The 23,453-nt window shown below is 37.5% G+C and overlaps 1 protein-coding gene across 3 annotated transcripts; it reads right to left on the reverse strand.

Annotated features, from left to right (window-relative positions):
* Positions 1 to 833: 833 nt before the first annotated feature.
* Positions 834 to 19,766, reverse strand: LOC115222627. 3 transcript variants are annotated; one of them, XM_036511628.1, is made up of 5 exons: positions 19,309 to 19,766; positions 16,673 to 16,770; positions 12,880 to 13,060; positions 8,069 to 8,874; positions 834 to 1,894 (listed from the first exon to the last, which is right to left on the reverse strand). In XM_036511628.1, the coding sequence occupies exons 3-5, from the start codon at positions 13,005 to 13,007 to the stop codon at positions 1,665 to 1,667; spliced, it is 1,164 nt and encodes a 387-aa protein (XP_036367521.1). In that variant the 5' UTR covers positions 13,008 to 13,060; positions 16,673 to 16,770; positions 19,309 to 19,766; the 3' UTR covers positions 834 to 1,664. The 3 variants fall into 3 exon arrangements, with proteins under 3 accessions (XP_036367521.1, XP_029648792.1, XP_029648793.1); XM_029792932.2 differs by lacking the exon at positions 16,673 to 16,770 and having other exon boundaries at positions 19,309 to 19,765; XM_029792933.2 differs by lacking the exon at positions 19,309 to 19,766 and having other exon boundaries at positions 16,673 to 17,514.
* Between the last annotated feature and the right edge of the window lie 3,687 nt (positions 19,767 to 23,453).

The following is a 23,453-nucleotide window of genomic DNA, read 5'->3' on the forward strand; positions in this document are numbered from 1 at the left end:
AGAATCATTAGCATGCCAGGCAAAATGCTTAGCGATATTTCAGCCATCTTCCCTGTTCTAAGATCAAATTCCACCAAAGTCGACTTTACCTTTTGTCATTTCAGGGTCAATAAAATAAGTACCAGTTGAGCACTAGGGTCGATGTAATCGACTTAACCTCTCCCCTGAAATGGCTGGCCTTGTGCCAAATATTAAAGACAGCAATCTGGCAGAATCTTTAGCATATCAGGCAAAATACTTAGCAACATTTCGTCCATTCATACGTTCTGAGTTCTAATTCATCCTTTGCATTTCGTCCTTTTGGAGTTGACAACATAAGTACCAGTTGAGTACTGGGGTTGATGTAATCAACTTAACCCTCCAGCAGCAGCACCACCACCACCACCACTCTGAAGTTGTTGGCCTTGAGCCAAAATTTGAAAGTAATACATCCCCAGAACTGGACATGTTTACACAAGATTGGAAACAAAAGTACATTGATAAGATTGGTAGTTACACCTGTTGCATAATGTCAAGACAAAGACACACATACACTCAAGACTTTGGTTGGCTTCAAGCTATAACAGAAAACACTAGCTCAATGTGCCCCACAATGAGAGTGAACCCAGCATCATTGGTCAGGAAGCAAACTTTCAACGACAGGTCTATACCAAATGATAATAATAAGATGGTGCTAATGATGAAGATGGTAATGATATTGTTTTCCATTGATTAAACAATCACAATACAGAGATATCTTAATCATATTCTAATCTTAATAACTCTGATAATCAACATCTCAAATTCTCCACAAGATTAAATACTTTTGCAACAGATACAGTTAACAAATGTGGCAGGATTAGGAAATTATATCATTTTATATGAAAGTTAATTGAAAAATAAAGTGAAAATTAAGTTATTATTTTTGAAGAACAGGAGACAAATCTGAAGGATTTTCTATGATCTGGATAACCATTCCACCATCCAGAAGAGACGTAGCTGTTTGAGAGAGAGGAGAAGAAAAACAGGTGTGAGAGTCAAAGATGGCTTTGTCATCAATAACATAGCTACACTCTTGACACATATAATACTGTTTCTCGTCAAAATTGTCATTAGTGATGTCCATTGTCTCCACATAGATCTCATTAACCTCTTGTACTTTATTTTCAATATCTCCACTATTGTCTGTATTATAATTTACAATCTCTTTCTCTGCTCCTCCTCCATGATGAGATCGTACATGTGCTTTTAATGAAGATTTGTAACGAGTAGAACAATCACAAGACGAGCACTTGTAGACTTTCACGTCACTATGGGAAAGCATGTGAGACTTTAAGGAACGTGCCTCGCGGAATGATGAGCCACATGTATGGCAAAGGTTAGGACGATTTTCTGAATGTTTCGCAAGATGCGACCTAAGGTTACTTTTGTCATTAGTAGCAAAATTGCAAACTTGACAAACAAATGGTTTCAATCCAGAATGTTTAAGAACATGCTCTTTAAGGTTTTTCTTCCATGCAGTCCGAAAATCACAAAGATCACATTTGTAGCATCTTTCCCCAGTGTGAATTCTTAGATGATGTTCCAAATCCCGCGGTGATCCTGTCCGATAATCACATTGTAAGCAACAAAGTGGCTTTGATGGATTACTGCTGCATTTGTGGTCACGTACCTCTTCAGAAGATTTAAAACCAAGTTGGCACAGTGAACAACGGTGAGGGCGTCGCACCATCCTGCATGCAAAATCTTGATGGAATTTCAATGTCAACAGAGTTGCAAATGTCCTTAAAGCAGTCTTTACACTGGTTTGGTTTCACTTCTTTCCCTAATTTATGAAGTTGCTTTTCATGGCGCTGCAAATGGTGAGGGTGAAAAAAAGCAGCAGAACAATAACTGCATTTGTAATGGCGTTCCTCTGAAAAATGTAAAAAAAAGAAAGAAAGAAAGAAATTAAAGAATTTGTCAGCTTACTGTTCAAAGAAATTTGAAATAAGTTTTTACAAATACACCAATAACTATTACAAAGAGAAGGAATTTATTACATGTGTTTAAATTTCAAAACAGAAATAGCAGAAAATGGTATTAACGGGATGGAACTGAAGTTATCATATGTTGAATTATGGAATATCTAATTTAGGAACATAGTAATAAACTAATCTCCATAAACTCTAAAGTATTAATAATATGAGTTACATAGTTGGTAATACTGATTTCAGATTTTAGCACAAGGCCAGCAGGTTTGGGGGAGGGCACCAGTTGCTTAGATCAACCTCAGTGTTCAACAGGTACTTATTTTATCAACCCCAGAAGGATGAAAGGTAAAGTCGATCTCAGCAGAATTTAAACTCAGAACATGAAGATGGACCAAATGCTGCCAAATATTTTGCCCAGTGTGCTAACGATTCTGCCAGATTGCAGCCTTATAGTTGGTAATGAGTAGGTGGACTACTTGTGATAACATCAAAACAGTTCATTTCATTATTACATTTGTTGTTGTTGTTAAGGCAGCAAGTTGGCAGAATCATCCATCTTCATGGTCTGACTTCAAATTCTGCTGAGGTTGATTTTGTCTTTTGTCCTTTCAGGGTCAATAAATTAAGGACCAGTGAGACACTGGGGTTGATGAAATTGATCAGTTCTCTCCCCCAAAATTTCAGGCCTTGTGCCTTTAGTAGAAAGGCTTATTATTATTATTAAAAGCAATGTATTGCAAGAATCATTAGAGTGTTGGGAAAATGCCTTGACATAGTTGTTCGAGTCCTTTGTGTTCTGAGTTCAAGTCTTTGCCTTTCCTCACTGTGACGTCAATGAAATAAAGTATCAGTCTGAATGTTTAGTGGTGGGGGTCAACTAAACCCTACATCTAAAAAATTTTAGCTATGTGCCTAAATCAGAAACTATTATTATTGAGTGAGAGAGCAGTGCATGCTATCAAAGCCCAATATACCCATCATGACTACCCATCTGCTAAGGGTACACCAGGCACATGCATCACAACCATATGTTCATGACATGGTGATCTCATATCAAGATAAACAATGCATGACATGACCTTGCAGGTGGGGCCCAGAATTTTCTTCAGGTCAAGTAGCCCATCTGGTTCGAATGGTTCCTGAATAAGGGTTGTTTACAGATGATGAACAAAACACCCATGTTTCCAAGGGTAAATTATCTAAACCCCAAAGAATCCCTCTCAACACATGGCTATGATGCTCCCCCACTACTTCTGCACATGATCAGAGATGCACATATCGTCAGCCACTAAGGGACATGCTCAACTGGTTAAGGTCAAACAACTGACAAGCAAATCTGTAGTATTGAGCAGAATATTTGCTGTAGCCCATCTTTTATACCAAAACAAGACAATGTACATGATAACACTTCCAATCAGTTAAGATCAGAAGCCATGAGAGCCACTGTCTGGTACTGCATCAGGGCATATATTATTATTATTATTATTATTATTATTATTATTATTATTATTATTATTGGTATTCTTAAGACGGCAAGCTGTCAGAATCTTTAGCAAAGTGCTTAGGGGTATTATCCAAACCTCCAAGAATTCCTTTCAACACATGGCTATGATGCTCCCCCACTACTTCTGCACATGATCAGAGATGCACATATCATCAGCCACTAAGGGACATGCTCAACTGGTTACGGTCAAACAACTGACAAGCAAATCTGTAGTATTGAGCAGAATATTTGCTGTAGCCCATCTTTTATACCAAGACAAAACAATGTACATGATAACACTTCCAATCATTTAAGATCAGCAGCCATGAGAGCCACTGTCTGGTACTGCATCAGGGCAGTTATTATTATTTTTACTATTATTAAGGGCATTTCATCCATCATTATATTCCGAGTTCAAATTCTGCTTAGGTCAACTGCCTTTCATCCTTGCAGAGTGAATGAAATAAGCACCAGCTGAGCACTGGAGGGGGTCAATGTAAATAACTAGCCCTCCCCTCCTCCAAAGTTTCAGGTCTTATGCCTGCAGTAAAAAAGATTATTGCTATTAAGGGCATTTCATCTTGTGTTTACATTCTGCAGAGGTCGACTTTGCCTTTCATGGTTGATAAAATAAGTACTAGTTAAGTACTCATGTTAGTGTAATCAACTTGTTTCCTCCCCTAAAATTTCATGCCTTGTACCCATAGAAAACAGTATCATTATTAGTATTATTATTATTATTGTTAAAAAGGCAGTGAGTTGGCAGAATTGTTAGCATGCCAGGTGAAATGCTTAGCAGCATTTTGTCTGTTGCTACATTCTAATATTAAATCCCACTGAGGTCAACTGTCTTTCACCCTTACAGAAGTACCAGTGAAATACTGGAGTCGATGTAATTGACTAGTCCTCTCTCCCAAAATCTAATCATCATCATCATCATCATCGTTTAACGTCCGTTTTCCGCACTAGCACGGGTTGGACGGTTCGACCGGGGTCTGGGGAAGCCAGGGGCTGCTCCAGACTCCAGTCTGATCTGGCAGAATTTCTACGGCTGGATGCTCTTCCTAACGCCAACCACTCCGCGAGTGTACTGTAAAGTGGTTGGTATTTAGAAGGGCATCCAGCTGTAAAAACCATGACAAAACAAATTTCGCCAGTGTTGGTGCCACGTAAAAAGTACTGTCCACTCTGTAAGCAAAAACAAACAGTGAAATCTGGGGCAGTCTTTTGCCTAGCTAGGCCCTGACTAACTGTCTAACCCACGCCAGCATGGAAAATGGACGTTAAATGATGATGATGATAATAACAATGAATTAATTCTACCAGACCCTTCTTCATAGAATCTGATTTGATTATTTTCGGTGCAGCTAATAGCTTTGAGATTTTAATGATGTGATTGCTTAGTTTTAGGACATTGTAGGGTAGGTGTGAGAAGCTGGATTTGGGTGATTTGAACATAAAACAAGCAGAATATTTGGGCAGGATATGGCTGGTTTAAATACTAAAGGCTTAAGAGAATAAAATCAGATATATGTAACCCTTTTGTTTTAAGATTAAAGTATCATTGAAATATAGAGAATTGAAGTGAATGTAACATGAAAACTTACATTAAATGAAATAAAAATCATTCTGTAAAATATTGGAAAATATTATCCTTTTAAAAGTTATAATGAAAAACACTATATCTATAGAAGAGGGGTTAAATTAAAAATATAAATCCAAATTTTAATAACATTTTAGAAACAGGATCTCAAAGGGTCTTTGTCTTGCAAGTTACTTGGTGACCCTGCCAGTGCTGATGCATCCAGTTCACACTGTAAAGTGGTTGGTATTTAGAAGGGCATCCAGCTGTAAGAACCATGACAAAACAAATTTCGCCAGTGTTGGTGCCACGTAAAAAGCACTGTCCACTCTGTAAGCAAAAACAAACAGTGAAACCTGGGGCAGTCTTTTGCCTAGCTAGGCCCTGACTAACTGTCTAACCCATGCCAGCATGGAAAATGGACGTTAAATGATGATGATGATAATAACAATGAATTAATTCTACCAGACCCTTCTTCATAGAATCTGATTTGATTATTTTCGGTGCAGCAAATAGTCACATTACTGTCTGCAGAATAGGAAATTTTAATAAATATTAATTTTTTACATTTTTACCAACACTGACCCCACAGCTTTGCACAGCATTTCATTCTTTATAGCTACTCTCACCACTTATGTGTGTTGGACATAACTTACTCTAGCACAGCATCATCTATCATCTCTTTACCATGAGGTTCAATCTTTCTTCAGATCAGCTTTCACCACTTCATCCCTATGTCTTCCTCTCACACAAGTAAACTTCCATTTGGATCATTTGGTATTTCTTTATCTTATTGCTGTAATTCAGAAATGTCACATGTCAGTATCAACACAGTCTTCTCTCATGCCAAAGGGCAGCCCATAACTATGCAAGGAACAATTGTCGCTCTGTGAGGTATTTTCAAACATCCACATACCCAGGAATGCATGATACTGTACAGCAATGATGCATTTCATGTGCAAAACTGAACTGAAAGTATAAGCACAAGATATACTAGTGGGTGCTGAGAAGTTCCTGGTTTTAAGAGTATGATAGAAGCCCCACCTAAGTTCTTTTACAGGACTTAGAAAAACTGAAGGACCACTGCAATACGAGTGTGAATCTGAAAGGGGAATATGTATTTTCTTTTACCCAAAGCCAGGAACTTTTCAGTATTCCCCCATATGAGGTTCTCATCATTAATGGCAACTAGACTGAAAGAATAAAATACACACAAGGGACCTTTTGCTTCAAAATCTATGAGCTCTAAGTAACTGAAGAATTTTTGGCCTATAAATTTCTGACAGATATGCACAAATAAAATAACTGGGGACTTTGGTAATGCTACCTTGTATCATATTTTTAAGTATTGGGTTGACAGGAAAGTTCGTGCCGATATATAGTAGCTTACTTTTCAACTTATTTTAGAACATGGTTGAGTCCATAAAATAGGATTTGACTACACCTCCATTTAGAGCACAGTTTAAGCTATCTTTTCGTGGAAGAAGATTTATGTTCCTATAACCTGTGTTAATTCTGTAACCCTTTAAAATAGAAGATAAGAAAGTTCATTTTCGGCACTTGATGCTTTGGGAACCAGACAAAAATTGCTGCAGCTCAGCTGGGGTGTGTTACCCCACCCTCTATATTCACCAGATGTTGTTCCTTCAGGTTTCCACATATTCAGGTCTCTGCAGAATAGTCTTAATGGCAAAAATTTCAATTCCTTGGATGACGTAAAAAGATACCTTGATCAATTCTTTGCCATGAAACCACCTCAATTCTGAGAAGAGGGTATTTTCAAGTTAAAGGAAAGATGGATATGCATTGTGCAACAAAATGGTTCATATTTGGTTGATTAAGAATGTAATGGCAAGTATTTATTGACTTTTTTCTTTCCTTTAAAAATCGGTATGAACTTTCCGGACAAACCAATAAAATGAGAAAACTCAGAATGAATATATTATGAAGTTTTCTTCTCATCGGAAACACTGACAGACTCTATTCATTCAATGTCTGTTTTTCCAAACAAGCATGTATTTGAAGCAGGATACTACAGGTGATGTTACTTCTTACATATTTTTCAAGTAAGGAATTTTTTTTTTTTAATTCCACACAGAGCAACTAACCCACAATGTTAACAAGGAAAAAGTTATCAAATCACCATTTTGCTCAAGCATAGCCATAGAACGTCAACATTCATGCACACACACACCATTGCCGCCACCACCACCTCCACTGCTAATGTTTTAACATTCACTTTTTTTTTGTGTGTTTGCCTGGATCAGGTAATATTTACTAAGGCAGATTTTCCACAGTCAAATATTCTTCCTGCTGGCAATCCTCACCTGTTTCCAAGAAAGGCAATATTTCTCCCAAGGTAGGATATGCTTTCGCAGAAGATTGAAAATGAACAACACCGCATGAATAACAATAATGTTCATTTACATCAAGCGATGCCAAGGCAGGAGATACACACACACATACACACATACAGTTATTAATACATATGCAACATGTTGTTTTCAGTATCATCATTATCAACAATATTTAACATCTGTTTTCTATGCTGGCATGGGTTGGATGGCTTGACAGGACAGACAAGGCCAGGGGCTACACCAGGTTCCATAGTCTGTTTTGGCTTGGTTTCTACAGCTAGATGCCCTTCCTAATGCCAGTATGTACTGGATGCTTTTTACATGGCACCATCACCAGTGCTTTTTACAAGTCACCTTCATTTCAAGATTGCAATTCTGTTGAGGTGGACGGGTTTTATCCATTTACCAAAATCCATTCTCAAGGCTTTGGTTGATTCAGAGAAAACTCTTTGCTTAAGATGCCATGCAGTGAGACTGACCCCCAAAGCTATATTCTTGACCAGAGTCATGCCTATGTCAATAAAATGAAGTTAAAACTTATAAAGAATTATTACAACCCCCGCCCCCCCAAAAAAACTGCATAATGTTAAATGATTGAAAAGATGCAAGACACATTAGAAAAAAACTGATAACAAAGGACAAAGGAAGACAGTTTAAATAAAAATAGTTAAGAATCAAATATTCAGGAACTTACCAAAATCAGCATCTTGAATTCTACTGAGCCAAACATCATTTCTTCTTTTACGTTTTGGTTCACTTTCTTCAGGTAAATTAGATTTTATATCACTTTTCTTGGTTCCATTTGTATCTTGTTCTTTACACTCAGATGACTCAACTACAAATTCTTCTAGAATATTTTCTTCACCATTTGGTTGAACAGAATTCTCTATTTTCTCTGCAACATCTATATTTTTTTCAGAATTTAAAACTGGAGAACTTAACAAATTACAAACTGGGACAACAGCAGCAGGCTGTTCTGATATTGTTGCGATTTCATCTTCAATACTAGAATCAATCAACTGTTCTTTTGCAAGTTCTTCTTTTGCAAGTTCTTCTTTTGCTGTTTCTTCTTTTACAGAGTCCTCAGCAGTGGAGGCATCGTCTTGGCAACCACCACTACCACCACCATCATCCTCATCACCATCATCATCATCATCACTACCATTAGATATTGTAGTTCTTTTACACTCTTGGGAATGACTTTCATTAGAAACACTGCCAGACATAGCACGATCGTCTGCCTGGTAGTGTTGTAGGCTTATTAGTAATTCAGCTGTCTCTCCACTTTCCTGGTCAACCAATCTGGCCTGAGAACCAGTAGTAGAGAGATCCCAGTTTGGCTGTACCAGAGTCACAGGTTCATTGCTGTACTGATCATGGTTTATGTTAGCCTCAGCTTTCACCTCGTGGCAACTTTCATTAATATTTTCAATCTGCACAGTAACCTTCTCACAAGGATCAATGCACTCTAAAAAATTGTTCTTCAACTCAAGTTTATTTCTGAAAATAGATGGGAAATGGAATTAAAGATAATACAATCTGCCAAACTCAAAACATAACAAATCCACTCAAAAGGGTTTGGTCGGCCTGATATTATAGTAAAAGACATAGGACTAAATCCAGAATCATGTGGTTGGGAGGCAAGTTTCTTACTACGCAACCATGCCTGTATATGTATGTATGTTTGCGTATATATATATATATATAATAAAATATTAGGGAATAAATCCAAACTTACAGGGAAAAATCAGATTTAGGATTGAATCCAATTTTATAGTAAAATATTAAATTAGAGATTGTTTTACTCATTATCTTTTATTAAACTTTTAATACTTTTGATATATATTTAAAATAATATAAATTAATTAATTTTATGTTTTGGCTTAAGTTTTTCATTGTTTGATTTGCCTAATAGTGGTTTTATCTCTAATTTAATATAATATATATATATATATATATATATATATACACATACAAGTATATCATTAATAATAAAATTAATAGTAGCTATTTGAAGCGTGAACCGTGCAAGCAAGTTTAAAAAATATGATGGTACTGGAAGAGTGCCAGTTTTGCTAGAAATAGAAGTCAAATGATTTCAGAAGCCACAGAGATCTCACTTACAAAAACAGTGAGCCAAAACACACTCACTGACAAATCACTCTCCCGTAACTCACCTTCCTAACATTCCCCCTCCCTACAACCCTGTGTTCACCACTCACTGCATTCCCCTCCCCACCTATCTTCCTTCAACTTTCCTTTTTGCACTCTTACAAGCTTACCAACCAACTCACCCTATCCTATCCTCTGTATCATTTCATTTATATATATATACACCCCAACAACACATCTTCATCGTCTTCTCTCTTTCTCTCTATTTCCCCTCTTTTCCCCAACAGGGGTACCTGTGAATCTCGTCAACTGCAAGGCTCCTTTTCCTGTACTTCTATTACACACATATCCTGTCATGGGAAAATATTGCCTGGCTTGGAAACAAGTGATGGCTGGCAACAGGAAGGGCATCTGACAGTAGAAAACCTGCCTTAATAAACATCTGGTCCATGCAAACATGGAGAAGTGGATGCTAAACCACTGGTGGTAGTGTTGGTAGTGGTGGTGGTGGCATTGGTAGTGGTGGTGGTGTTGGCAGTGGTGATGTTGGCAGTGGTGGTGTTGGTAATGGTAGTGCTGGTAGTGGTAGTGTTGGTAGTGATGGTGTTGGTAGTGGTATTTTGGCAGTAGTGGTGTTGGCAGTGGTGGTGGCGTTGGCAGTGGTGGTGGTGTTGGCAGTGGTGGTGTTAGTAGTGGTGGTGTGCATGTGTGTGTGTGAATGTTGACACCCTATTATCACTCTTCACCTGATACAAATCCACTTTCCTCAACAGTACAACTTACTCAGAGAGAGGAGTCTTGTCTGCAAGTTACTTTGAGACCTCACTACCAGTCTGGTGTTACATAGAAAAGCACCTACTACACACTGTAAAGTAGTTGGTGTTAGGAAGGGCATCCAGTCATAGAAACCATGCCAAAATAGATAGTAGAAGCTGGCACAGCCTTCTGTCTCACCAGCTCTTGTCAAACTGTCCAGCCCATGCCAGCGTGGAAAGCAGATGTTAAATGATAATGATGCTGGCATGGTTGTGAAATTGAGAAGCTTCGTGAGGTGTCAGGTTCAATCCCACTGCTTGGCACCTTGGGCAAATATCTTCTACTGTAGTCCCAACCCGACTAAAGCCTTGTGAGTGAATGCCTGTTGGAAATATGTGTGTGTGTGTGTGTGTGTGTGTGTGTGTGTAACTTTGTGTTGACATTTTGAGATGCTTGTAAATGAGCATCATTCAAGTGAGGCTGTTTGTTTCAAGTCTTCTGTAGCAAACATGTCTGATCACGAGAAGCATTAACTTACTTGGAAACAAGGTGAAAGCTGGTGACAGAAAGGGTATCTTTCTTTTGACCACAATAAATTCTATGAGATCCATGCAAGCATGAAGAAGAGGATCACAATGATTTTACATGTGTGTGTGTGTGTGTGTGTGTGTGTGTGTATCATCATCATCATCGTTTAACGTCCACTTTTCTATGGTAGCATGGTTTGTACAATTTGACTGAAGACTGGCGAACCAGATGGCTGCACCAAGCTCCAGTCTTGATCTAGCAGAGTTTCTACAGCTGGATGCCCTTCCTATTGCCAACCACTCTTAGAGTGTAGTGGGTGCTTTTACATGCCACCGGCATGAGGGCCAGTCAGGTAGTACTGGCAGCGGCCACGCTCAAATGGTATTTTTTACGTGCCACCTGCACAGTAGCTAGTCCAGTGGCACTGGCAATGACCTTGCTCAAATGTTTTTTCACATACCATCCGCACAAGTGCCATTAAGGCAACGCTATATATATATATATATATATATATATATATATATATACACACATACATACATATATATACACACATCATTGAGTTGTCATGGCCAACTGGTTAAGATGATGGACTAGAAACCCACTGGGGTCCCCATGTAGATTCAAATCTTACTGCTGATGTTACTTCTATTTTAAGGGTGGTGCACCAGTATAGCCCCAGTCTCTGGCTGAAACCAGTAAAAGAATAAAAGAATATCATACATGGAAAGTGTTTTCTACCATAGCCCATGCCAGTCGATGCCCCATGAATGAATCTAAGAGACTAAAACTGTGCAAGAGCCCTTCATATATTTGTGTATAAGTGAGCATACACAAATACACACAAACACACACACATATGCAAATCTAATAGGCTGCTTTTACTTTTCATCAACCAAATTTATTCGTCAGTTCGAGACTATAGTAAAAGACATTTGCCCAAAGTGCAGCACAATGGACTGAACCTGAGACCATGTGGTTAGAAAGCAAACTTCTCAACCACATAGCTATGTCTGCAAACAATTTGGTTACCTAAATTAGTACGGTAATTGATTATTATCTTTATTACATACCAGACTACCCGTGACCCGTTGGGTCACTGATGGTTCAGGTTATGAAACACTGAACTTGATTTCAACATTACATTGAAATGAAAATTAATTTTACAATGATTTAGTTAAATATTTCAATTCGTTCATGTCGTCATTATTTCTAGTTTACAAATTCATGTTTAAAGTTTCATTGATTATTTACAGCATCTAACAGAAATAGAACTTCCAGGATAAACTTGAACTCCAATAACAGCATTTATTTATGGCATATGTGCACACTTCTACAAAAATGCAAAAGGATTTGTTATAGAACATAAAACATAAAATTAGTGAAAACAATTTTCACAGTATTATATATTCCCATTTCAGAATTATGTTACTTTCGAGGTATTTTCCCCATTATGTGCCATTTTGGCTATTTATGAAGGTACCAAAAAACATGTATCCGTAGTCCAATTTACATGAAACTTGTTTTATTTCATTTGTATTCACATTTCAGGGGTACCTTACTTACAGAGCATATTCCCATTATGCACAGGTTTGGCTGTATTAAATAACAGACAAGCAAGCATGCAAACAATCACAGAGTTTTCTCATGGAAACTGGGAAACTGGCCCTTATGAGTCGGCATAACTCAAGAAGGTAATTTTACTTTTACCTGTTAGTGTTGGTGCCTCGTAAAAAGCATCAGTGTTGGTGTCTCGTAAAAAGCACTGGTGCTGGTGCCACATAAAGCGCACTGGCACTGGTGCCATATAAAAAGCACCTAGTACACTCTATAAAGTAGTTGGCATTAGAAAGAGCATCCAGCTGTAGAAACCATGCCTGTGCGGCTATCTAGCAAGCCAGCTCCCTTCAAACTGTCCAAACTGTGCCAGCTATGAAAACAAACATTAAATGATGAAGATGATTAACTCACAGAAAACAGAGAGAACACTATATAAGGTGCAGTGTTTATAGAGAGCGTAAAAACTACAAAGGAGTAAGCAGAATGGTGCATTAAAAGAACAATTACAGAAATAATAATAATGAAAATGCATATGAAATGAGAACTTACTTATCATAGAGTTTGAAGAAAAATTCTAATAATCCATTTTCATCAAGGCTCATCTCATCACGAATACACTGAAATCTTTCAGCATTCTCCCTTGTAAATATCAAAGATACAAACTTCTGTGTTCCCATAATGCAAAATTGTTTAATTTTGCGATTTCCAACTCTACCATCACTTCTTTCAACTGCAATGGCAAAAATAACAAAATTTTGAAACATTTATGGAGATATAGCTGCAGGAACAGTTGTATGGCTAAGAAGCTAACTATCATTTACTATTACCCTCAATGTCCTCAAATATCCACCACAATTGAGGTGTTTAGTATCAGAGTGTCATAAGTGCCACCCTGGCCACTTTCAAAGTTAGTATATCATTTTCTTTGACTCATCATCATCATTGTTTAACGTCTTCTTCCATGCTGGTATGGGGTGGACAGTTTGATTGAGGGCTGACAAGCCAGAAGGCTGTACCAAGATCCAATCTGATCTAGCAAAGTTTCTACAGCTGGATGCCTTTCCTAATGCCAACAACTCCAAGAGTGTAGTGGGTGCTTTTACGTAGACCTGAAACATCAAATATTTCTTTCATTTTTCATGATCATTAAACTAATACACTCTGCTTGTTGTTCCCTCACTTGTCTCTGTCTTGAATAATTTTAAACCATATATATAATTACTAGCTGGTGTACCCGGTAATTCTCGAGGGTAAAGATGTTCTATTGAAACGCCTTATTACTCTGATAGACGAAAGCAATTTCATTATAACACAAAAAGGTTTATTTTCTGTCACAAAAAAGTAGTAAAAAGTGATATTGTCTGCAAAAATTAGAAATAGGACACATAAAAGAAATTGTATAGGTGCTATGGGTTATTTACCTTGGGCGTTTAAAAACAAAATTAGTTATATTAGGTAGATATAAAGGTCCCTTCCAGGGGCCGTATTATCAATTTTTTCAACAATCTAAGTATGTCACGAGGTTTCCAGACATAAGTTGTCCTCACATTTCACGTTTCATCAAAATCAATAAAATGATGTAGGAGGAGTTAGCTAACAACGCCACAAACAAACACACCCACAGATTTTCTACATATACAGTAGGTTAACTTTGAAAATGGAGAGATCCAATGGATACAAGTTAATTTATTAATTAATTAACATCTTCACCTACAGTGTTTCATTTCACACTTAATACAATATATTAAATCAGTATATCTTGGATAAAAATATCCTTAAAGAGGTTTAAATATCCTCAGTGACTATATATATATATATACACACACACACATGTATATATATATATATATATATATATATATATATATATATAATATATATTGATCATTCTCCTATGCACATGTGTAGGGAGACACACAACAGACAGCCACTCCTACCAAAATTCTTACTATAAATTCTTCCTGCAACCACAAGTGACACTAAGTCCAACCACACACATACATAAACAGCCACAACCAAACACATGCACAGACCTGTGCGCACGCACATACCCACTTAGAAAGAACTTTTCTTCATCCATTCCCTTCCGGGAATGTGTGTATCATTGGCGATTTTCTTTCTGTCTTCCTTTTTTTGGACTTTTTCTATATTGCTGACGAAGCACTCCACTTGAAATGTGAGATCCTCTTTCTTTTCTTTCCTATCCTGAGCGTCCAATAACACAGTACTTGTTCCATGTCCTCACGTTGTTTTTTCTCTTGCTTGGATTGACTATATATCATCATCATCGTTTAATGTCCGCTTTCCATGCTAGCATGGGTTGGACGATTTGACTGAGGACTGGCGAACCAGATGGCTGCACCAGGCTCCAATGTTGATCTAGCAGAGTTTCTACAGCTGGATGCCCTTCCTAACGCCAACCACTTTGAGAGTGTAGTGGGTGCTTTTACGTGCCACCGGCACAGGGGCCAGTCAGGTGGTACTGACAACGACCTCACTCAAATGATTTTTCACGTACCAGTAAGGCGACGCTGGTAACGATCACGATTGAATGGTGCCTTTTACGTGTCACCAGCATGGAAGCCATTTAGCCGCTCTGGTGACGATCACGGTCGGATGGTGCTCTTAGCGCCCTGCTAGCATGGGGCACAAGTGCCAGTAGGGCAATGCTAGTAACGATCACGCTCGATGGTGCCTTTTACATGCCACAGGCACGGAAGCCAGTTAGCCACTCTGTCAACGATCACGCTCAGATGGTGCTCTTTGCACCTCACTAGCAAGGATGCCAGTCATTGAATTTGATTTTGATTTCACTTGCCTCAGCAGGTCTTCACAAGCAGAGTTTAGTGTCCAAAGAAAGAAAAGGTACACATAAGTGGGCTGGTTACGCCCCTGGCATAGGCCACAAGGTTATGGTCTTATTTGGCTTTCTGGGTCTTCTCAAGCACAGCATATATATATTACATTCGATCCTTTTTCCGAGAAATCTAATGCTCGTAGCTTAGTTTTTCCTTGGGGCTGGCCGGATCGGAGTGATCTCAAGATTAATCAGCCGAAATTGCGAGGATGATCCGGTTCTTGACTGAAGATTGAAGGCTTCGAATGTCCCGTCCGTGTTTTGTGTCGTCTATTTGAGTGTTTTGCGTTCTTGTCCCAATTTATATTTTTTATATATATATATATATATATATATATTATATAACACATATATATATATATATATATACATACACACACAGAAATATCTATGTGTATCTGTCTTTGTATCACTTTTCCACCCACTGGCCTCCACCTGATAACTGATGGTTTGCCTATATTTCCAAAACTTAGCAGCTCAGCAAAATGAGACCATTTAGAACAGATACCAAACTTATTTAGCCCCAGGAAACATTGTCTCCAGCTGGCTATATGACACAGTATCTGTGTCCTTATATTTTTATAATGCTTGTACATTAAAGTTATTTTGACTTACTCATGTATTATCTTGTAGCTTTCAGATTTCAAAGATATGACTTTATATTTAGAAAGACAATGTAAGGTAGGCATGAGAGGCGAGATCTGGCCAGTTTGGACACAAAACAGGAAAAATATTTGGGCTGGATATGGCTGGTTTAAATGCTATAGGGTTAAACAATGATGATAGAATAAATGGAAATAAGGAGTCAATAGTTGTTGAGTTTAACTTTTGATGTTGTCTAGGTCCAACTTTGTCTTATCCAGTTATTAAAGTTAAACATTATTCTCTAGTTCAGGAGAAGTCAGTCAACCAACCAACCTGCCTCTATACAGTCATCCAACCAGCTAAAAACAATAGCCAAAGCTCCCTCAAGTCACATCCTTGCATTTTTTTTTGTTTAAAAAAACTGGAGGATACATTAAAAGACAGGAGATGGTCGGAACTTGCTTAACATGATCACTCAGCCTGCTGAAATCACATCCTACTGTCACAGAGAAATTATATATCAGATAATGAAGATAGATATATAGAAACTTACGTCTTAAGTGGATGTGGGGGACGATAAATTCTTAACTGTTACACCATTTCACTCGTTTCATGAGACGAGTGTAATCTTTGATCGTCTGCTTTTGGAATAGCCAAGGAGCAAGGAATTTAGCGGTTAATTCCTTTTGTGAAAGAATTTTTTGTTCCGAAAAAAAAAATTCCTCATTTTTTGAAGGGGGATGCAAATCCCATACTCTTTTACGGTAAATTTTTACTGTTACACCCATCCCACCAGATAAATAAAAAACACCAAAGAATGATCGTAGTTGGATGACCTTTGATCAAAACTCCTAATCTACAGCCAAATAATAACAACGATGCATACGTTCTGTGAGTTACCTTAATCAGATCTTATCTACAGGTCGTAAGCTGTGGGGACTTGCGCTGTTCCAGCGAGTTGCTGCATTCGTCATCTGTCGGTATATTCTCAACAATAACTAATAAAAATAATTCAGTAGATCCAAAACAGTAAATGATAATTAACAACTTCTTTAAATATTTAATAAATATTACGCAAATTATTTCCTTCTAGGGATTAAAGAAAAAAAAATTCACTTCGGTAATTATCTCCCCTTGTCACTGAAGCCAATATTAGATGATCTCTCCATGTGTAACATCCAGGCACCGGCTTCCTCTCCAAATTGTATCGTTCGACTGATAAGACAACTGGACAAAGTTCTATCTCACAATCTCATTTCTCTCCTCAAGGAAAACCTGAAGTCTAAGTAAGAAATGTATCGATTAAATCATGTAGTTTCATTCGGCCTATAGATATACCCTTCTTTTAACAGAGTGCAAAGTCGTTTTTGTTTTGTTTTTTGGGGGTGGGGGTGGGGACCTTTAACTAAATCGATTCCAACCTAACGTTAACGTGGATGCAAAATAATACTAGAAGGCTTCTGGAGCATCTTAATTAAGAGGGGAGAATACATGAAATTAAATACAACAATGCCCAACTATTCAGTTCGTAACAAACTAGTATTTCTGCAATAATAAACTTTTAGAAAAGAAAAATAATAACAAAAGACGGATACACAGGTAGAGGAATATTTGCGGTGAACAACCACGTCCGACCCGGTTTCAATTCCCAATTGAAATCATTTTACATAAGTTTCTTTAGTGTTAGAAATAACTGAATCGTTTTATAGGCGATGTATTCACAAGGCGACAAGCATATTTATTTATTTTTATCAAATTAATAATTTCCTTTTTCTCGTTTATAAAACTGGTAATTTTACTGTACGGGTAATCTAATAATTTTATCAATGCAGAGCAAATACGCAAACATCAATGTTAATATTTTGCCGTTTATTGTATGTTTCATTCATAAATTTTGTTGGTTCAATTCATTGTTTTTATTTTCTCGCTGGTATATCTTGTAATTTTAAGAATATTGTGAAGTACCTATTTCTTTACTACCCACAAGGGGCTAAACACAGAGGGGACAGACAAAGGGATTAAGTCGATTATATCGACCCCAGTGCGTAACTGGTACTTATTTAATCGACCCCGAAAGGATGAAAGGCAAATTCGACCTCGGCGGAATTTGAACTCAGAACGTAGCGGCAGACGAAATACCGCTGAGCATTTTGTCCGGAGTACTAACGTTTCTGCCAGCTCGCCGAATTGCTGATGTGTTATTTCGTTTCAGTGTTGTTATTGTAAATAAAGTACTCATTACAATGCATAGACATATTCTGCAGTATTTCAATTAGCACCGAATTATTAATATTCAGTAAAATTTACTGAATATAAATCCCAAAAAAGGAAAATATATCAGTTAACTGCGGAATTCTGTTTTATGCAAATCATATAACCCCTCACAACTTTTTTTATTTTTCAGAATTTTTAGAAGATTTTTGCGAATTTGTATTCTATACACGGGAATTCATATACCACTATGCAAAAATAATGTGTGATTTAAGGGGTATTTAAATGGACCACTTCAAACCATCCTCGTTTGTTTGTCACTAACGTATTGATGTTTTTCAATATCTGTCGCCCCATAAACACATTTAATGGTCCATTGTTGGGATATAAGTTAAAAATTTGGACGGTCCGTATTTTAAACTGAGTTAAAAACTAACAAAAAATTTCCTTTGCACAGTCATATGAATTCCTGTGTGCAGAACATAAATTCACAAAAATTTTTTGAAAATTCAAAAAAATAAAGAAAGTTATGAGGCTGAAAGCCAAACAGTTATACAAATAGGTGCTTCGTTAGATTCAACCAGTCCAACAAGACCGAACTACCAAATGTTGAAGAGAGATTTGTTGAGGGAGTGTCAATGCTAATATGAAGTTCAGGAATGCAAAGACAGATTTCGAGGGAAAGACACTGTGCAGATGCTCGACAGGTTAAAAAGAAATAGCAGCAAAAAGCTTCCTGAAATCACACCCTACCATCGTCAAGAAAGTGGGAAGGATATTTTGAACAATATGGTCCAGATATATATAAAGACAGGGATTGATTGTGGTTATTACGGCTGGTCTGGGACGAAGCATTTTGGTTCTTAGATATAATAACAATCCTCTTTATACTATAGGCACAAGGTCTGAAATTTTGGTGGATGAGTTAATTCGAAATCATCGACCGTAATGCGTAACTGGTGCTTATTTCATCGACTCCGAGAGAATGAAAGAGATAGTCGACTTCGGTGGAGTTGGAACTCAGAACGTTGACAGAAGAAATGCAGCCAAGCATTTTCACCAGCGAGCCAAAGATTCTGCCAGCTCATCGCTTTATTGATAATAATAATAACAATAATAATATAAATGCTTAGAATTTTTTTAAAAATCATAAACGAAGAAACACTTGTAAAGATACTAGTAGGTCACGTTAAGTAAGTATAACGGTTACGAAGTAATATCGATAACATTGGCTCCAGTACCGAACAAATGAAAGACAAGAAATGCGTAAAATAATTCAGGGAAAAAAAAAACAACAAAAATTAAAAATATCTTTGCGAGCAAACCTTTCTAAGGGGAGTATGAAGCCTCTTCAAGATGTCCACCACCACGCACTCTCCTTGCATTTGTCTTTTTCTCCTCGGTTATCCTGACTCTCTGATTGGTTGATGCGGTTGATTGCGTAACGCCTCTCTACCTTCAGTGCTCGCCTAACATCTTTATTAACTACCAGCTGGCATTTACTCTGTAGTTGTTTATTGAAAATTCACACAAATATATATATACATGATTTTGTTACTACTCTGAGTTTTTCAAGTGTCAGTATTTTCATAATAGCGCTCCTCACAACAGCATTACTGCAAATTTTGTGTCATTATCGAGTGCTATTTTTCTTTTTTTTCTTTTGCACATAAACTCTAATTTATATACGCGCATACATATACATTTCAATCAAATATTATTTTTTGTTCTCATTTCCATACTGACCTCTTTGATCATTGTTTGCCTAATCTCTTGTTTACCGCTATCTCAAACATGGAGAGGCCTGCTAATACATTCATGCATAAGTCAATAGTTATATATAAATAAGAATATCGACTCAGACAGGCAGATTGATGTGTAAGACAGCTGGATGGACAGACAAACATAGTAATGGACAAGTTGGGACACTTGAATACATGCCAGGAGCTATATATAGAAGACATATGCAGGGGCTTAGCGTAGGTTTTGGCAGCCTCCTTCCATAGACGTAACATTCCTTCAACTACGACAAACATTGTTATATAAAATGTGGTCGTCCTATGCGGACCATTTATTCCGCACATCAGACGACATACTACTTAAATAGATGCACACACACGCACGCGCATTTTGTATTACAAGATTTGTTACGTAAAGTTTTATGTACATAAAAAGTACCATCTCTCTTTTACTTGCTTCAGCCATTTGACTGCGGCCATGCTGGAGCACCGCCTTTAGTCGAGCAAATCAACCCCAGGACTTATTCTTTGTAAGCCTAGTACTTATTCTATCGGTCTCTTTTGCCGAACCTCTAAGTTACGGGGACGAAACACACCAGCATCGGTTGTCAAGCGATGTTGGGGGTGACAAACATATATACGATGTGCTTCTTTCAGTTTCTGTCTACCAAAATCACTCACAAGGCTTTGGCTGGCCTGAGGCTATAGCAAAAGACACTTGCCCAAGGTGCCACACAGTGGGACTGAACCTGGAACCATGTGGTTGGTAAGTAAGCTACTTATCACACAGCCACTCTTGCGCCTTTTTGGGACCACTACTGTTCATAATGGCCCTCTCAGATATGCTCTCAGCCACGATCACAAGTTATGCAGATGATACAAAAGTTTCACAGGCAATACAGAACCCTGAAGGTATATTTTGTCCTGCAATGTGAGCTGGACAAAATATACAAGTGGGCTGAAAAGAATAGCATGCAGTTCAATGCTGAAAAGTTTCAAGCTTTATGCTATCAGCATGCAAAACTAAGTGCAATACCCAATAAATACACGGGACCTGGAGGGATTGCAATCCCAGAGGCACAATCAGTGCGAGACCTGGGTATTTACATGAGTGATGATGCAACCTTTCATGTGCATGTTGCTAAATTGGCAATGAAATGTAGGCGACTGACTGGATGGATTCTTAGAACCTTTAGAACAAGAGACCAGGAAACCATGATATATATATATATGTAGGCAACTCATCAGATGTAAATGGTCTAAACGCTTACACGTATATACATTTAAATACTTTATATATAGATGTGGCTCTATTGTATGAGGCTTGCTTCACATACTCATGATTCCAGGTTCAGTCCCACTGTGTGGCACTTTGAGCAAGTGTCTTCTATAGCTTCAGGCCAATCAAAGCCCTGTGACAAAAACTGAAAGAAGTCCATCATATATATTTATGTGTGTGTTGTAGTGTTTGAAGTGGTGTACAGATATTGCATATTAACTCTTAAACATATCTTGAAGAGTTTGAGTGAACAATTGAAAGTGCTAATAAAGAATTATCAAAAATTCTGAATGCTTCTTCTTAATATATATATACTCTCTCTTTTACTTGTTTCAGTCATTTGACTGTAGCCATGCTGGAGCACCGCCTTTAGTCGAGCAAATCGACCCCAGGATTTATTCTTTACAAACCTAGTATTTATTCTATCGATCTCTATATTATATATATATTATATTTTTCCAGATGAAAATACTTCCTCTGTTTAGGGCATTATTCCCTAAAACCTAGGGAATTGAATAAATAATTCATATTACCATCTAAACCTACTCCATTTATTTGATGACATTTATTGGACTCTGTCTAATAAATTGATTCTTTCAATGATTTTTAACTTGCTTACCAACCACATGGTTCTGGGTTCAGTCCCACCACATGGCACTTTGGGCAAGTGTCTTCTGCTATAGCCTCAGGCTGACCAAAGCCTTGTGAGTAGATTTGATGGACGGAAACTGAAAAAAGACCATTGTTGATATATACAAATATATATATACATATATATATATGTGTGTGTATATGTTTGTGTTTGTCCCCACAATCATCGCTTGACAACCGATGTTGGTGTGTTTACATCCCCGTAACTTAGCACTGCATTTAGTCAAAGAAATCAACCCCAGTACTTATTCTTGGTAAGTCTAGTACTCATTTTATTGGTCTCTTTGGCTGAGCTGCTAGGTTATGGGGACCGGACATAAAAACAGCAACATCGATTGTCAATGATGGTGGGTGACAAACTTAGACACACACACACATGCGCATACAATATATACATACATATATTATATACTTACATACATACATACATAAATATATATATATATATATATATATATATATATATACCATTTGAGTGTGGCCAATGCTAGAGCTACCTGACTGGCTTCTCAACCACTTTTGGAGCAGTTGGTGTTAGGAAGGGCATCCAGGTGTAGGGACTTTGCCAAATCAGATTGGAGCCTGGTGCAGCCTCCTGATTTGCCTGTTTTCTGTCAAACCGTCCAACCCATGCCAGCATGGAAAGCAGACATTGAATGATAATGAATGATGAACAATATATATATATAATGATGAACAGTATATATATATATATAGATATAGATATATATATACATATGTATATAAGCATATATAATAATTAATAATTTTACCAAGTAGTTCAGAATGTTAAAATAAACTTTTTTAGGTAAATTTACACAAAATATTTTATAATTATAATCAGGGGTCAGCTAATTGCTTCACCATGCACCAAATTTAGAAATAGGAATTAAAATGCCTTTTCTGCTACTATAGAGATCTCCCAGAAAGTAACACACTTTTTTCTGTAGGCAAAAAGCAAAAATAATGAATCCACACAACTCAGATTAGCTACATACGCATTTCAGGATTAAAGTAATGTAATATTTACTTACTTATTTCATCTCTTCAGTGCAGCATTTCAAGATATAAATTTAAGAGTGTTAGAATTAAATATGTACTACACGAGAAAAACAGCACCATTATGTGATTCACTCTGCCAGAAATTTGGAAATGACATGCTGTAGTGCTTGGCATAGAAGACACTTGCTCAAAGTGCCACACAGTGGGACTGAACCTGGAATCATGAGTATGTGAAGCAAGCCTCATACAATAGAGCCACATATGAACAGATGGTGAACACGCATGATGAACAGATGGTGAACAACTTTTGGCTTAACATGTACCAACAGTGATAAAAATCAAACATCCAGTCAAGATCATCGTGTTAGGCCTCAATTCATCTTCCCACACGGCCTCAGACTCAACATGCAGGCCTACATCAAGTGCCTGGAGGAGGTAGTGCTGCCCTGGATCAAGAGAGTGGCTGCTGGAAGACCCTATGTCTGGGAACAGGACTCTGCCCCATGCCACACAAGCAGGTGAAACCAGTCATGGCTGTCAGATAATTTCTGCAACCACATCACCCCTAACATCTGGCCACCTAACTCCCCAGACAGCAACCCCTTTGATTATTATGTGTGGGGCACAGTTGAACAAGAGACCAACTCCTTGTAACACCAAAGATGAACTGAAGGCAAGGATTATGGCAGCATTCATTAACTTAAACAAGGAGACCATCCAGAAGAGTTGCAGAAGATTCTGAAAACCTCTGGAAGCCGTGGTTGAAGGCAATGATGATTTTATTGAATAAATTTACTCT

The sequence above is a fragment of the Octopus sinensis genome, linkage group LG20, assembly GCF_006345805.1.
Source record: "Octopus sinensis linkage group LG20, ASM634580v1, whole genome shotgun sequence".
NCBI classification, from domain to species: Eukaryota; Metazoa; Mollusca; class Cephalopoda; order Octopoda; family Octopodidae; genus Octopus; species Octopus sinensis.